The 17,936-nt window shown below is 36.3% G+C and overlaps 1 protein-coding gene across 2 annotated transcripts in view; it reads right to left on the reverse strand.

Annotated features, from left to right (window-relative positions):
- LOC115224251 (sarcoplasmic/endoplasmic reticulum calcium ATPase 1) overlaps positions 1-17,936 on the reverse strand; it is a 129,149-nt gene that overhangs the window by 24,336 nt on the left and 86,877 nt on the right. The window contains exons 22-24 of one of the 2 annotated variants that reach the window (XM_029795055.2): positions 15,876-16,009; positions 6,788-6,905; positions 5,297-5,414 (exon numbers count right to left, since the gene is read on the reverse strand). In XM_029795055.2, coding sequence (XP_029650915.1) covers positions 5,297-5,414; positions 6,788-6,905; positions 15,876-16,009 — 370 coding nt within the window. The remainder of the gene's footprint in view (positions 1-5,296; positions 5,415-6,787; positions 6,906-15,875; positions 16,010-17,936) is intronic. The other variant, XM_029795056.2, reaches the window with a different exon arrangement.

Genomic DNA, 17,936 nt, shown 5'->3' on the forward strand with positions numbered 1-17,936 from the left:
TGCTAACAATTCTGTCAGCCCATTGCCTTACTGATGATAATAATAATAATAATAATAATAAAGTGAGATAAAAGGGAGGATAAGAAGAGAAGTAGCAAGAAGGAAGGAAAAAAGGAGATGTTAGTGCTGATCGACCAATGGGGAAAAGCAGCCTATGGATAGTTAGATGGAAGGTGGAACAGTGATGCCAATAATGCTAGGGGACAAGAACTTTGAACAAAGTGTCTTTTTTTAACCATTTGCAGTACCATAGTTGTAGTAATAGTAGTAGCAAAGGTGAATCAATGAGAAAAATTTCTATTCAGAAGGGTTGGGGTGGGGTGGGGAGAGAGACAGGGAAAGGGACAATTATGTTGACCTTAGAAGAATAATTAAAGTCCAAGGGCAAAGTCAATCTGACTGATGCGATTTGAACCTAAAATGACATAATGAAATGTTGCAAGGCGTATTTCCACCAGTGCTCTACCAACTGTGCCAACCCACTGCCTTTCTTTTATTTAAATAATAGATGCCTTGAGTAGCTATACAAGAACTTTAGGTTTAAAAACAAACAAAAAAAAAAAAAACCCAAAAGGTCATCATTGATATTGGCTATTGTTTGAACCCGTAACCTAGCAGTAACGGTAAGATATCTAACAGGTAAACCCCATGAAGTCAACCACTGTACTTCTAACACGAGGTGTGGGTAAGTTTAGTTGATTGAATTGATCCCCAACTTAATACTGGGCTGCTACCTATTTCAGTGACCCCTGTAGAAGGATGAAGGACAAAGTGAAACTCAATGAGATTATGAACTTCAAACTCCTTTACAACTGACTAAAATATCACAATGCATTTTTTCGTGTAGTCCTCTACTGATTCCATCATCCACCTCACCCATTGGCACAAGGCCTTAATTTTGTATAATAAGGTGGAGCTTATTTTCTTGAAAACCCCTCCAGAAACAAAGTCGAACCCTTGGTGGTGTTTGGACACAACACTAAAACACTTAGACCAATATTCTATCGTTTCTGCACCAACAGTTAGGAGGGACTAACCCTTTTGGGTTAGGTCTAACATCCTACTGTTTCTCTGCCCATGGTTAAGGGTCTGTTTTATACTTTTTTTTCGTTTTTATTTTTATTACGCACAGGAGGCCCTCATGCTTTTCTTCTTGAAGGAGAGGGGACAGAAGGAACAAGAAATGGAAACCAAGGGAGGAACAAACTATGTAATTCAAACTGGTTCACAATGACAACACTGTCAAAGTTTATCTCTTGCTCTATGACATTAATAATAAATGACATGAAATGCAAGAGTTACATGCTATGAGAGGAAATAGGGGACGTTGTATCATTGATGCCTTTCTCAAAGCAGTTGTCCACCAGCTACTATTCATTTACTGACTTCAGCCTTTGGTTGTGGCCATACTGGGGCACAGGAACAGTAATAATAACTATTTTGAACAATGGAAGAAAGCCAGAAATTGCAGGGAGGTGTAGGCTGAGTAAACCCACCCTAGTGTTTGATAAGGTACTCAATCAATCGATCCTCCAGAAGGATGACAAACTTAACCTCAGAAGTCATGGCTAATCACCAGGTGACATTATTCCTGGCACTCAGTTGTTTCTGCCACATCATCATGATGGCTAAATTACAACAATTGTGTGTGTGTGTGTGTGTATGCAACAACCACATATGTAAAACTTTGTTTTTAGAAGTGTCGAATGTATATGATGCTTCTAAAACCAATATATATATATATATATATATGTATGTATGTATATATATATATACACACACACACACACACAGACATGTCAAGGTATGTATATAAATACATATATAGAATAAATGGGTACCCTCTAAAGTACCCTTTCATCTGTGCAGACACTACTCATTATTACGATGCCCAAATATGTTCAATCATTAAAGACCACACACGGCATGTCTACTAAATACTAGATGAAGTATTTAAATGCATCAAATGACATTTTGTTTCTGAAAATAAATCTTTCAAAATGGTTTCTGTTATTGAGGTGTGTGTGTGTGTGTGTGTGTGTGTGTGTTGTGTGTGTGTATGCAACAACCACATATGTAAAACTTTGTTTTTAGAAGTGTCGAATGTATATGATGCTTCTAAAACCAATATATATATATATATATGTATGTATATATATATATATATATACACACACACACACAGACATGTCAAGGTATGTATATAAATACATATATAGAATAAATGGGTACCCTCTAAAGTACCCTTTCATCTGTGCAGACACTACTCATTATTACGATGCCCAAATATGTTCAATCATTAAAGACCACACACGGCATGTCTACTAAATACTAGATGAAGTATTTAAATGCATCAAATGACATTTTGTTTCTGAAAATAAATCTTTCAAAATGGTTTCTGTTATTGAGGTGTGTGTGTGTGTGTGTGTGTGTGTGTGTGTGCGTGTGCGCACATATAATTGGAATGCATGAATGATAAAATGTCCTAAAAAGTAATGTACATATAGGATAAAAACCTCAATGAACCATTTTAAGAGCATGACAGCCAATATGTCTGACCACGATTAACTCTGGACCGTGTCAAAACTGGACTATGAGCAACAAACAATGCCTGATACCTCATTAACTAGCTATCTATCAATCTTAAAAAAGAAAAACAAAAAAAAAAATGAAAGAAACATCCGTTAAAAAGTAGGGTGATCCAGAAAATATACATCAAACATCAACCCCAATCAGAAACACACGGCCATAAACACACACAACTTTTAAATTAATGCATTGCATTATCCTAGAGAAATACTAAATACAATCATACACACACACACACACACACTTATGTGAAAACTGTGAAGAAGATTTATAGCACAACTCAATTTGGGAAGTGAGGTTGCTTGTTTTTTTTGGGTTTTTTTTTCTTTGTCTGGGATCTGGAAAGTTTCAAGCCTACCACTTCTGAAGTTTGCACACAGTATGAGTAATTAAGTAGAGGAAAAAAAAACAACAACAAACCCCAACCCTTCCTGTATGATTTCATTAACAGAGACTTCATCAGGATACCAGGTACAAAGGTACAATAACAAAAAAGCAAAATTTTAAGGAGAGAATGAAAGGGTAGCGGGGAGGATGTCTCTTAAGGAATAGAAATTACCAGAGAGATAATGAAAGTAATCTTTTTTTTTACCACAGCCATGTGGAGAGGAATGATGGCTTTGGTAAACATTTTAATAGTTGTTAGGAGTCTTCTAACTACATCTGTTGACTGTTCAACTTTGAGCTGTAAATGATGATGGTTGTCAGGTTTTCCAAGAGGAATGGGAGCATGTAGCGTTAGGTGTGTTTGTGTATAGTTTGTCACGTTTTGGGAGCTCAACAACACAACATAATGGCCCAAGAAAGGCTCAAAACCACAACTGGGATTGTTGTGTTAGCTTCACAACAAATGCTGCAATGAAGCGAAGTACACTCACACTCTTGCAGTACCATTAGTTAAAAATGTACTATGACTTATGTTTTGAATGAATGAAGAGTCTATACTGTATGTACAATAGTAGTGAAGGTCACCAATTTGGATTGTCTTTAAATCTGGTTTCACCGGCAATGAAAGAAACTACTCGCTAATGAAAATGGCCCAGAACAAGAGCAATTGAGCAGCCTGCAAATTAATAAATACAGAAATGTCGATATACTTGGACATGTAATGGTGTGAAATATTAGGTGAAAATGACAAATAGTTATTTTACACACATTCAGACTGACAAAAATGGTAGAGGTTCATAGTATATTGCCCCCTGCTTCCTCAACAAAATACATGCTCAATGTTTGCCTAAAGCAAATACAGACCACTGACTCCTATCAACTCAAGATCTATGCTCAACATATCTTGAGTAAAAATAGACTGTTGCCACCTGCCTCTTCCAGAAGATCTAGACTCAATATTTGTCTAGAGCAAACAAGACAAGGCAATATATCTGAGCTCTAAATAACTTGTGTTCATCTCTGGTGCCTCTGCATTACATTTCTGCCAAACCTGCTCACTTAGACCCTCAATCTAGCTTATTGGGAAGGTCATGGTTGGAACATCTTTATCATCACAAGTCTACGGGAACAGGGCTGGTGTGGAATAAATAAGCGGACACTTCTAGAAACAGAGTGAAAGAAACCGAAAAAGCAGAGAACTAGCATGAAAAACCTAAAAATCAGAGAGCTGGGTTGTTGGTATACCAGTGAATGGGTAAAAGCTAACAAATGACTGGGAATACCGTATGTGTGTGTGTGTGAGTGGGTGGGTGTATAGTAAACACTAACCCATTTGTATTCACACACAGTACGAACATATTTTCATGATGCAGATGTGTGTAATCGCTTTGTAGACATACACACACGACAACCACGCGCCCACCTACATGCAGACATACGTACACATGGACTTAAGATTACACCGATTTATGCGTGTGCATGAGAAAGGTGGTCAGATAAAATGAGAGTATGTCGTTAAGGTGTTAAATTTTAGAAGGCGAACACTGGCGCCCTCCCCACTTACACACACACACACACAGTCTCTAAAATAATGTTCAGTTTAAATAAATGTAGTGTTGCAATGATGTTTGTTGCAGTTTTGGTAATAGTAGTAGTAATAATAGTAACAGAATTGCGATGATGTTGGTAGTAGTAGTAGTAATAGCAACAAAAACCATAGAATTGGTGGTAGTAGCAGTAGTAGTAATAGAAGTAGTAGTAGTAGCAGTGTTGGTGGTGGTAGTAGTGGTGGTGGTGGTAGTAGTAGTAGTAGTAGTTGTAATAGCAGCAGGAGAAAAACAAGAGAAGCTGGCAGTTGGCTGCCATTTCAAACTGGAATGGGGGGGGGGGGGGCAGGGGGGGGAAGGAAGAAAGAGGGAAAGAGAGAGAGAGAGAGAGAAGACAGAGGGAATGTGTGTGTGTGTGTATGTATGTATGTATGTATGTGTGTGTGCACAAGTGTGTTAAAGAAAATAAAATGACAAGGACGTAAAGAATGTTTCTTTTTTTTTTTTAAATCTTTCTTTTGAAATGTTATTGTTATATAAATATATATAAAGACAACACACACAGGTAAAAAAAAAAATTTTTTTTTCTTAAGAACAGAGAGAGAGAGAAATAGAGAACACAAAGAAGGGTTGTAGGGGGGTGGGGAAGTTGAGTGGGGGTAAGGGGGGCGGGAAATTTGGTTGAAACTATGCAAATGTATGCCAGTAGAAAAATCCAATGTAGACTGCCCACACAAGCACAATCCAACAGCATTCAGAAATAAGATTTTTACCGTCGGAGAATTTGCGAGCGACAAACTTTAGAGTTTCATCCATGAAGATCACAGGTAAAGAGATCTTTAAGACAGCTACCCATTCGTTTATACTGAGATGCGTGATCTGGAAGATTTGCTGTAGGGGGAAAAAGAGAAGAGAAAAAAAACAAAAACAAAAATTAAAAGATATTCACACACACACATATATATATATATATATATATTTAGACACATAAACACACAAATGGCTCCCTCTGGATGGCCACTGATACAAAAGGTCGGGGGAGTAACTCTCACCTCGTAACAGGAGGCGAGATTAGAAATTCGAAGTGAAGAAATGTGAAAAGGACGCAATGAATTTACACACAAAGTATAGGCACATGGCCTTGTGGATAGGATGTTGTACTCCTGGTCACATGGCCTTGTGGAAAGGATGTTGTACTCTTGGTCAAAAGGCCTTGTGGATAGGATTGAATTAGGTGCATATTTTGCCATAAATAGAAAATGTTGCTTTCGATCTATTTTATTCAAGGTAGGCACTGCCTACCTAGGTGGCACATCCCTGATGTGTGTGTGTGTGAGAGAGAGTGTGTGTGTGTGTATATATATATATACATATATATATATATACACACACACACACACACATATACAATGATGCCAAACATTATTGGCAACAAAAGGGAATCATTTCTTAGAAGTTAATCCAAGGCACATCAAACTATCAGATGGTTAGCTTTAATTTGAGCCTCATTTTTTTCTTTTTTTAGTCATAAGAAAGGTGGCACCTTTGAGCCTTGTAGAGATTCCAAGACTACGATGGGAGAGAAACTTCAAGTATCCTCAGGCAGGAAACTTGGCCTAAATGTCTGCAACAAAGTGCACACCACTAAAAGCATGTGAAGGCTAAGAGGTATAGTGTTAAATACAGACCCAGGATTAGGTTTGCCACGCAAGAACAAATACACTTCATTCAAAAAAATTCTGTCGTCTCCATCTAATAAAATTGCACATACAAGTCTTGGATTGACCAAAAGGTACAGCAGTAGAGACCTGATGTGCTACATAGCACAACTGAATCCAGAACCATGTAACTGTGAAGCAAATTTCTTAACCACCCATCAACCCCTGTGTGCACCTTGTACATGAACATCATCATCATCATTTAACATCCCTTTTACCATTTTGGCATCGTTTAGTAGTTTGACATGAACCAATGAGCCAGAGGGTTGCATGGGGTTCTGATGTCTACTTTGGCATGGTTTCAACACCCGGATGTCCTTCCTAATGCCAACCACTTCAGAGTGGAACTGTGTGCTTTTTCCTTTTTTTTTTTTCATGGCACCAGCACTGGTGAAGTTGCCAAGTACTCAGATGTCCTTACCAATTCCATCAGTTGTTGGATTTAGACAAAGGTTCAAGAATCAATGCGAAAGATCAAAAGTGATTCATGCCCCAAATACGGGAAGTGAGAAGTCTCAGCATGAAGAAGACCAAAGATATACTTACAGACATTACATCAACGTAGAGGATGACAAAGTGAAGACTCATGGACAGCGCAATGGCACCAAGGAGCCACATGTTTTGCCATGGAGGCATCTTTATTAGAGATTGATTTTCACTCAAGCTGGAATGGAAAAGAAAAATCATAGAATTATTAGAGACTAGGGCAATGTCAAGATTTGAAAGAATGTGATAGAGATACCTGGTTTTATACACACACACACACACACACATATACATGCACAAACATACATACAAACACGCATATACGCACAAACACACATATATACATACATACACACAAACACAAATATGCAAACACATATACATACACAAACACAAATATGCATACACACATACATACACAAACACAAATATGCATACACACATACATACATACACAAACATATACACACACACACACAAACACATATACACACATGCGAGAAAGAAAGAAATACAGCAATGAATGAATTTTTATGCGACTGTAAATCAATCAATATAAATATACACACATGTGTGTGTATACACACACACACACACTTCAACAAAACACAGTTGTAAATAAAGAACATGAAATAACATGTGGAAGAGGTTTCTGAAACATTCTGCCAATTCACCCACACACACACACACACACACATTATTAGAATGATATAGAAAACCCCATGAATAATTGAAAGCCTCTCTAATAGAACTGTTTTAAGTCATAAATCTGTCTTCATTGTACCCTTCTCTTCCATTTTGGCCCAAATATATTTCTTTACTACCCACAAGGGGCTAAACACAGAGGGGACAAACAAGGACAGACAAAGGGATTAAGTCGATTACATCGACCCCAGTGCATAACCGGTACTTAATTTATCGACCCCAAAAGGATGAAAGGCAAAGTCAACCTCGGCGGAATTCGAACCCGGAACGTAACAACAGACGAAATATGGCTACGCATTTCGCCCGGCGTGCTAACGTTTCTGCCAGTTCACCGCCTTTTGGCCCAAATAGTTTAGTTGAATCATCTTCCTGTCATCATGGAGGCCTTTCAAGTGGTGTTTTCCTATCGCTTGGATACCACTTGGCAGCTGCACAGGCCCGCTTTGTGGCCTGCGAACCTTGAGGCATGTCTGGGCAAGTAGATCATGTGCTTTTGGAGTTCTGAAATGGCATTGTTCTTCATGCTGCAGTTTCCTCAAAACTGTTTCCGTTATGAAGCCGCATGGAAACAAAAACACACATGTGGTCTGAAGACGTCGCACAGGGCCGAACAGAAGAAGGAAGCAATGAAACTGAGGAGGTAAGGGAGTAAGTCTACTTGAGGCCCCACAGTGAATATGTATCGAGATATGGATGCTGAAATCTCAAGGAGAATAAGGACGGAATGAAAGGCATTTATCTGTATGTAATAATTCCTCACGCAAATACAAGACCAGAGATTTTCTGAGAGAGGAGCAGATCAATGAAACTGACCCTTCTCCAGTATTTGCTTTGTACTTCTAATAAAATACAAAGTATCAGAAAGATAAAAAAAAAAAAAAAAAAAAAAAAAGACCCAGCAGGATTTGAACTCGGGGCATAAAGATCTGGAATATCATCATTTAATGTCCATCTTCCATGCTGACATCTGCAGGACAGTTTGACAGCTTTGGCATGGTTTCTATGGCTGGAAGCCCTTCCTAATGCCAACCTTTATAGAGTGTACTGGATGCTTTTACATGGCACCAGTGCTTTTTACCACAAAGCATTTTGTCCAAAATATCAACAACTTTGCTAATTCCTTGCCTAAGCCTCAGGGAAATTGTTAAGCTGACAATAATTGCTGCAAATATTAATCTGTGAGATGGAACACAATGCACAAGGAGGATGTCCACAGGAAGTTTGGCTATAACCTTGTTTCTTCACTAATTTTTATTTTCCATTACTTCTCTAAAGTTAATGGAAAGAAAGATGCAGAAAGGCAGACAGACAGAGAGAGACAAATGCACACATGACCACACACAGACACTCCATCAGAGACACAAAAAGGGAGGGTTAGACAAGCAGAGAGAGAGAGAGAGAGAGAGAGAGAGACAAGCAGAGAGAGAGAGACAGAGAGAAAAAAAGAGACAGAAAACCAGAGAGTGAGAGAGAGAGTGAGCAGGAGAAAAAGACAGACAAGTAGAGAGTGAGTGAGAGAAAAAGACAGACAAGCAGAGAGAGTGAGCAAGAGAAAAAGATAGACAAGTAGAGAGAGTGAGTGAGAGAAAAAGACAGACAAGCAGAAGAGAGAGAAAGACAGACAGACAGACAAAAGCAGAGAGAGACAATAACAAAAGCACAGACGAAACTATTAATGAAATGACAATGGATTATTTTTAGCTTATCAGTAATACTGTTTTGAATGTAATATTAATAAAAAGGTTATGTTTTTTTTAATTAATAGTAACTTTGTTATTATTAGATAAGAGATCTTGGAGCAAGAAAAGTTAAGTGCCTCGCTCAAGGAGACAACACTACAATACACGGACAGCTTGCGGCATGATATGAATCCAACAATTCATGCAGTCAAGTGTCCTGTAAGTAACAGTGTGTGAGTGTGTGTCTTAAAATTAATTTCATATTAAAATAATCATAATAATAGTTACATCAAGTTTAATAAAAAAAAAAAAAACCCCACTAGTTGACAAATTATGTTAAGTGTTGAAAAGAAATGGTGTAAGATTTAATATTGTTTAGAAAAAAAAATATTGGATAATTAATAAAAATAATAACGATCACTAAATTAAACGAAGATAATATCACAATGAAATATGACAACCATATATGCAAAACCGCGCGCATCAATGAAGTACTAATGCGTGAACAAAGGGACCAACTGCTTTTGTGTATAAACATATATATATATATATATATATATATATATATTAAAAATTGAGATAGGGGTTGTAAATGCAACCCTTGTATATATATATATTATATATTTACAAATATGTACAAACACAAATGTTTGAGAGGACAGGTGGGTTGGAGTGTGATAAGGGAAATGAGTAGGTCTTTTTTCCCCCAATAGGGGATGTTAATAGGAAAGGAATAAAAGAGAATGGTTGAGGGGTGGGTTGGTGTGTGGGGGGGCAAGGCAGGCTTGATTTTGATGGAAAAAAATCAAGTTAATTTTGGAATAATGCGAGTCAGTTGGTCAAATCAAAAGCCGAAGTAGCAGATACGAATTAGCATGCACAAAAAGACAAACAAGCAGGAAAAAAAACTGAGGATTTCATTCATTAGAGAAGCCGCGAAAAGGAAAACTAGATTAAATAAAAGTTGCACTCACTAACGAACAATGCAATCATTCAAATATTATAATTAACTCAAGGAGATAACCATATCAAAGAAGAAAAACGGACAAAAACAACATTTAAAGAGATAAAAAGTCGAAGAAGGAGAAGGTGGGGTGAAGCGGAATAACAGCAGAGAAATGGATAGAAGAGAGAAGGCTCGAAAATATTTTAGAATGAATAAAGATCTTGTTTTGGTATATTGTTTTTCTTCTGTTTTATACAATTTCTCATTTTTTTTTTTTTTTTTTTGTAATGGCAAGTCAAAGAACCACAGGCAAGCAAGTGTGGAGGGATGGTCATGCAAAAAAAAAAAAAAAATTGGGGGGGCTGCACAAAAAAAAAAGAAACATACACAACTGTTTCAAGCATGATAAGGAGCTTGCTCCCTTTCAAGCTTCTAACAGGAAGTTCATCCCTTGCTGGTGTGTCATCGAAATAGGGCAACAACCAAGTACCACAAAGGGGGGAGTGGTGTTTGCTGGACTGAATCTTTTTTTTTCTTTTTTTCATTTGAGTTATTTAGACTTCTCAACTACGTTAATATTACAGCTTAAGATAATAATTGTAAAAAAAAAAAAAAGATACCTATAGGGGGAAGGGGGAGATGTAGGACAGAGGAAGTTACAATAATAATAATAATGGTTGGTTGTCATAGAAACTGTACGCACAAATATGTAATATGTCTCTATAAGTATTAAAAGCTAATTCAAAGTGACAAATCACTACCGCAAGCTTTTAAAATACTGGACAGCAATACATATAACACATGTTGCTTTAAGTCAAATGAATGAGAAAGTATTTGCTCAATTCAAAGGATATAGTTTTGGGGTTTTTTTTATACTAAAACTGAAACAGTGTTTAGGCAACTAATTTCAAGCCACTGAGATCCTCAGGCAAAACTGTCTGAGGATCATAGTGGCATGAAACTTGAGCTGCTAGACAAGCATACAGTTTTAGTTTCAATAAAATATATATATATATATATATATATATATATTATATATGTATGTATGTACACACAAGAGTTGATAATAGAATAGAGTTTGTATTCTTTTGCTTGTGTTATCTGTTGCCTCTCTTTCTCTCTGGTTCAACATGGCAGCTTAACGTCACTTAGGTCTCATAGGCTTCATTGCAAGTCAGACATGAAGGGCAGCAGGTAATGGATACCTTAGAGGCAGCTCCCCAGTCCAGTGGCACTTCCCCTTGGTGTATGGCACATGCAGAAAGTTAAATGGAAGCCAGTCAGGAGGTTAAGATTGGAGAACTGTCCACTGTCTCAGTTGATGTGAAACTAGGTTCTAGTTAGGGACAATGGCAATAGGAGTAAATAAGGTTTGTAGTTTTAATATTTTCCGCGTCTTTGAGAGATTGAAGGGGGAGGAGTGGAGAAAAAGAAGGAAATGGATGTTGCAGGGAAAAACAGGAAGAAAACAGAATATTCTAACATATATCTTGATATCTTTGTTTTACAATAACCGAACCTTAAAACATGTCTAAAAGGACAAGACAACGCTGGACAAAGGAACATACAAAAACCATGGAAACTAACTTTCTGAGAGTGAAAATTTTTAGGACGAGTGGAAATGATGAACATGTGAAGAAATATTTAAGAAAAGAAAACAAAGAAACAAATGATAACAGGACTAAAGACTAGGAATTTGTAAACAAACAGACCATCTAAGTTTAGGAGGCCATCAAATGACCATGTGTGAATGAATAAAGGGGACAACACTAGAAGTTTGATCACACCATATGGGATGCAAAGATGACATTAGATATATATTACAGACAGTGATTAATTCTTTTGGGTTCCTTGTAACCCCAGGCAAAAAAGGGCAAGACTGCTTTGGAAGAATTGACTTAATATTACTGGTTCTTATTGATCTGACTCCAGCTTTGGCAAAATATTTGAGCTTAGAGAATGTGAACCTGTAAAAATAATCCAACTATAGGCATGAGGCATGAAATTTGGGGGTAGGAAGCTAGTGGATTACATCAATTCCAGTGCTCAACTGGTCAGCATTTCAATGACCCGGAACGATGAAAGGCAAAGTTGACCATGCCAGATTTTGAACACAGAATGTAAAGCTGGAAGGAATGTCTAAGTATTTCATCCAACTTATCAATCACCTTACTAGCTTAACAAAAATAATAATCACGAAAGCAAGTGTAAAGCTATTACTGTAATCCAATCTAAGCCCAGCATAGCAGCAGCACTAAATATATAGTCTGCACCAACTCCAAGAATAATGTTAAAAAGAAAAATTAAAATAAATTTTGGTTAGTTCTAAGCTACAGGGATAGAACAGGAAGTGGCGGTGACATTTTAGTAATTTAACTTTAAAAGATATTTAAAAAATAAAGTAAAAAAAAAAAAGGTAAAAACAGCAGCAGCAACAACAACAAAAAAGAAAATATATGGGAAGTGGTAGGATTTAGGGCTCAGATGCAATTTATAAGAGAGATAGATAGCTTCTGATGGAAAGCAAAACAGAAATGCTTGATGCGAAATAAAGCAGTTTCTTTTTCATTTATTTAAAAAAAAAAAAAAATTTTCTTTTAAAGCAAAGTTTGTGACTAGTCAACTCCAGAACCTATGTCAGTACCAGAGATTGATATCATGTTCTAGGGATAGTTGTAACAGCTAACTGTGGGTAGGGGAAGGACACTTGTAGGGAGGAAAGAAAGAGAGAAAGACTCGCTCCCTTATAGACTAACACCCTAATGCTTAAAGAGTAAAGAAATGGTGCCATAGAAGATGTCTGGTGGTGCAGGGATGGTGATTAGAGAAAAGACTCAATACCACAATGACCAACACTTAAGAAAGAAAAAAATATGGCAGGGCCCTTAAGGATCTTACAAAGTTTTTTTTTTTTTTTTTTAATTGATGATCATGTTTAAAAAAAAATGGTGTGAAACTATGAAAATTATTTCACCCACACCTCTTCTCAAAATAAATATTTAAGAAAACAATGTTGCTTCGTATTAGCAAAAGAGATAAGGAAACCTTCTCAAACTATTTATACGTACAGGTTTGGTTCATTTTGTGGTACAAAAAACACATTAAAGTATTCAATACACCCTTGTTTTAGGACTGTGTAGGGCCTAATATGTGTTTTATTTGTATATGGAGGGGGAAAAAAAACCATAATTACATAACTGTCTAAGCTACAGTTTCATTTAATCAGCCTTTTGGTTGATAGAACAAAACTGCGATTTTGATAATTATGTTAACCCCAATCACCTTACATATAAAAGCAAACACACACCTCACTATACATAGATAAACATATGCATACAAAACACACACACATTACATATCTATATATATATATATACATATGTATGTATGTGAGTGTCTTATCTCAGGGATAAGACATTTTGTTTCACTACCAAAATATTTAAGGTCTCTAATCAAATATTAGCAGCAAAAAGAGACATTTAAGGTTGAAGAGATGACAGGCAAGGAAGAGATTAGTTTGAAGTAAAAACCCAGAAAGATCTTTGTCGAGTCCAGGGTTTCTCTGGAAGTTGGGGGTTGGGGTGGGAGCATGGAGTTGGTGATAACCATTTCTAGTAGAAGCACAGAGGCTGAAATAAAAGGAAGGGGTTAGTTGATTCCACTGAGCCCAGAACATAACTGGTACTTTGTCAACCCCGGAAGGATGAAAGGCAAAAATTTGAAACAGGTAGGTTGCAGAATGCAAAAAACCAGAACAAACACAGCAAGAAAATTGTTTTGAGATGCTTTAACAGTTCTGCCAGTTTTGTTATTTTGGTTGTGATAAATAACAGAGGGATTTCTTTAGTTGTGTGACTTGCAAATCAAGCAAGAATCCCTTAAGTCCTTTGTTAATGGTTCCAAGAGAAACAAAGGCCAAAGCGAATGGATTGTTTTTTTCACTCGTAAGTTCTGTCTTTTTCTGTTGATTTGAAAGTTCTATTGAACTTTATTGCTATAAAAATAGCAATAGTAATAAAAATCTTGAACAAGTCAAACATTGCTCTTGCCCTTACTGGCCAAATCACCCAACCTACAAAAACTTGCAGGTAGAGGGGGAAAAAAATCCATCATACAAATAAAGACAAACTTTTAAATACGATTCTATTTATAAACCAATTTCAGCTTGTAGATATCAGTGTGAATGCACAAGAACACCCTAAGATATTTGGGTGAAACTACACACATACTAGTGCAGGCCTAAACCCAACATAGATAAGTCTTAGCATGTATTTTTGCTACTATAGACATTTTTTTTCATAAATATGTAGACTAAGAAATAGACAAAAATAAGGTGTTGGTCACTGTTGTGACACCTTTTCTTTCCCCATCCATCCCTGCAATCTATGCACTGGTATGTTGTCTCTCATTCATCCTTCTATTGTATCATCCCTCATACCTTGAAAACCCATTCTGAGACTTCGTCACTGCTGTCCAGCCTTACCCCCAACCACCCTCTTTCCTAAAATGCGAGTAGTCATTCCTCTACAGCAAGAAATCTATTCTGCTCTGACCCCTTCTCTCATAGTTTATTAGTCTCTACCCCTTATTCTCCTAGCTTAAAGTCCACCCCACCAAACCCGCACAGGGTTCATAGTCATGCAAGCTGCTTGGCAACTGTGCTAGTGCTAATGCCATGAAAAAAAAAAACACCCAGTACACACTGTAATGGGATTGGTGTTATGAAGGGCATTCAATTGCAGAAACAATGCCAAATATAGTGGAGCATGATGCAATTCTTGGACTCATTGAATCCTGTCAGACTGTCCAACCCATGCCAGGATAGAACATGATAAAGAGGAAATAGAAAGAGAGAACAAAGTTGTTAGATATTCAATATTTCCATGCAAACATGCGTGGCATGGGTTTTATTTATTTTTTTTTTTAAGAAAGGAGTTGGCCTTCCTACCGCTATTCATTGAAATATCAAGCAGTAAATAAATAATAACATAACGAGTTATTATCTAGATATCACATGCAAGCAAGAAAGCATACCACACGAGGAGGAGGAGAAGAAGGTGAGAGGAGTTGCAGGAAGGGGCCAGAGAAGATGAGGGAGGAGGCATAAAGATGAAGGAAATAAAATGTAGCTCGCAATAATGGTTGAATAGATGGTTATCTTATTGTCTGAAAGTAGAGATTAAGGACCCTGAGTTTATAAATTATCTAGAATATACCAAGAAAAAAAAAAGAATAGAAGGTGAGGAGATGGATATAGTTAACTTATAACTCAAATAATATTTTAAATATTTATAGAAAAAAAATTGAAGTATCTTTCTATAAAACTTTATGATATTAGCTGAATCCTAGAAGAATTTAACTCAATCCTGAAGAATCCAAAATCAAAATATAGAACCAATACATGTATATTATGACACAAAAAGGTTTCGATTGAACAAGAAAACTAGGAAAATATTCCGAGGTTAAAATATAATAGAAAAAAAATGAGAAAAGAGGAATAGGATAAATTCTAGCAGAATACGTTTGTAAAACAAAGATATGGTTTTGTTTCCTTTCTCATATCATGTCATATTCTTGAAGTTCTGAGAATATTGGAAGCAACAGTTGAGTGGTGGGAATGGAAGGAAAAAAAAGTTTATATTTTATGGAAACTTAAAAAGGATTTTGTATAAGAATAATAATAGTAGTAATAATAATAATAATAGTGATAGTGAATATAACTGAATCACATCCCCTTCGTGATTAGGTTACTGACGTTGACGATCACTTCACACAAACTTCCTGCAAGACAGCCAGGTGTGGGACACAGACTCCTTACCTATTTAGAGCGTTCAGCATTTCAATGACGACGAGTACAGACAAGGCCATGGTTTTAGGTTCAGGCGATTCAAAGATGTCACAGTCGATGCCTTTGAAACGGCCCTCCTGTGCCGGACACTGAGAGTGATGGGTCTAAAGAAATAGTATTAATGAATATTAAGGAGTTAGTAGAATTCATTAAAATAGTGAAAAAAAAAAAAAAAAAAAAAAAATCAAATTGGTTTCAATTAAAAAAAAAAAAAAATCAATCCATCACCCTCTGTTGGGCTTCGTTAACATCTGCTCTGGCAGAAAAAACTTGCGCAGTAATGTTGACAAATGATTATTATTATTATATTATTATTATTATTATTATTAATATTTTTCTCTTCACTCTCGTGTCCGTTGGTAGTAACAGCAGCTGCCGCGATCAGATTAATAGGATGTGAAAATGGTAAAATAAGTGATCAAGAGACTCAATTGAATTCCTCCTCCTGTTTCTGGCGACATCGTTGTGTAAAAGGTAAAGGGAGGGAGATGAGAATTTGGGGGTGGGATGGGGAACTTTTTGTTTTCTCCTTTTTTCTGTTTTCCTTTCACTTTTCTCTGAAGACAAATATAGTGAAATATTACAAAGCAATGGAAGATTTTTTTTTTTTCTATTTATAATATTCATTTTTGTATCAGTTTAAAAATTTCTTATGAAATTCTTTAGAGGAACATCCAAGATGTAACAGCAGGAAGAAGAGAAGGTGGCACCAAGACCGGGCCCCTATGTTTCTTTATTGGTTCCCGAAAAGATGAAAGATTAAGCTGACCCTAGCAGCTTTTAAAGATAGAGTACAAAGACCAGGAACAAACAACGCTGTTTATCCAATGCTCTGATTGCCAAACACACTCAAAGACATGTATGTATGTGTGTATGATACAAGAATAACCTTTAGACTTACACAGCCAAGGTTCCATTGCTTTTAAAATAATATTTCATAATATTACATTGTAACAAATACGCAGACAAGTTTTTTTCTTTTATTCTTAGAAGCCATACAAGGATTGGTTTTTAAAAAGTAACACCAGTAGATTATTTTTTAGATTATTATATATGTGTGTAAAAAATAAAATTAGTCATTATTATTATTATTATTATTATTACCACCATCATTGTCAATTGCTATTGAGTCATGGTGGCTTCGTGTTTAAGTTTGTAAGAAACATGCATTATTTATCAGCAGAAATGCAAAGCATCAGATCAGTTACCATGGAACATACAAGACATTCTTTCTCATTAAAAAAAGTCTTTGTTTTGGATAGATACAGTTGCACTGGTATCTATCTGGATATATATCTATACCTCTACATGGATGTACATATATATCCATAACGATATAGGATTGGAGAAAGAAAGAAATCGACACTTTGTATTTCTGCCCTGACGCCTGTGTGTATGTACGCGCGCACGCATTATATATATGATTGATTGATTGATTCTAGTTTCAGCTTATGAGCTGTGGCCATGCTGGGGCACCGCCATTATATATATATATATATGATAGTATTATTATATATTATATAATAGAGGTGTATAAAATGAAGAACACAAGTAGTTATATATTTTTATACACTGTCATTTATGGTGAAATTAGTTATGGAAATAAACATTAATAATATTTGTATGCTTCCAAAATAAAAGAAAGAAAAACTTGTCGGCATTATCACCATCCTCGCCCCAACTAAACTATCAGCAAACTCTGAAAGCTTTTGAAGGTTCAGTACCCAGAACCTTATCTGTTACAAAACAGAGAAAGTAAGGAAAAAAGAAAAAAAGAGAAAAATGAATTTTTCCCAAATGGGAAGGAATGACACATGGAAGTGAACACTAAGCACCTTATCTTGAAACTCTTTCAGTTTCCAAGGACTGTAGTCTTTCAATACCAATCCTTCTAACAATAAGGCAATGGTTCTGACATGAACAAATAGATCCAAGCTGTAACCTACCTGAACATAAGGGTAAATTTTTTTGACCCCCTCTTTCATCACGGTGTGGGGTAAGTTATAAAAATTTAAAGCCAGCTTCGTTTTG

Source organism: Octopus sinensis, linkage group LG25, assembly GCF_006345805.1.
Source record: "Octopus sinensis linkage group LG25, ASM634580v1, whole genome shotgun sequence".
Lineage (NCBI taxonomy): Eukaryota > Metazoa > Mollusca > Cephalopoda > Octopoda > Octopodidae > Octopus > Octopus sinensis.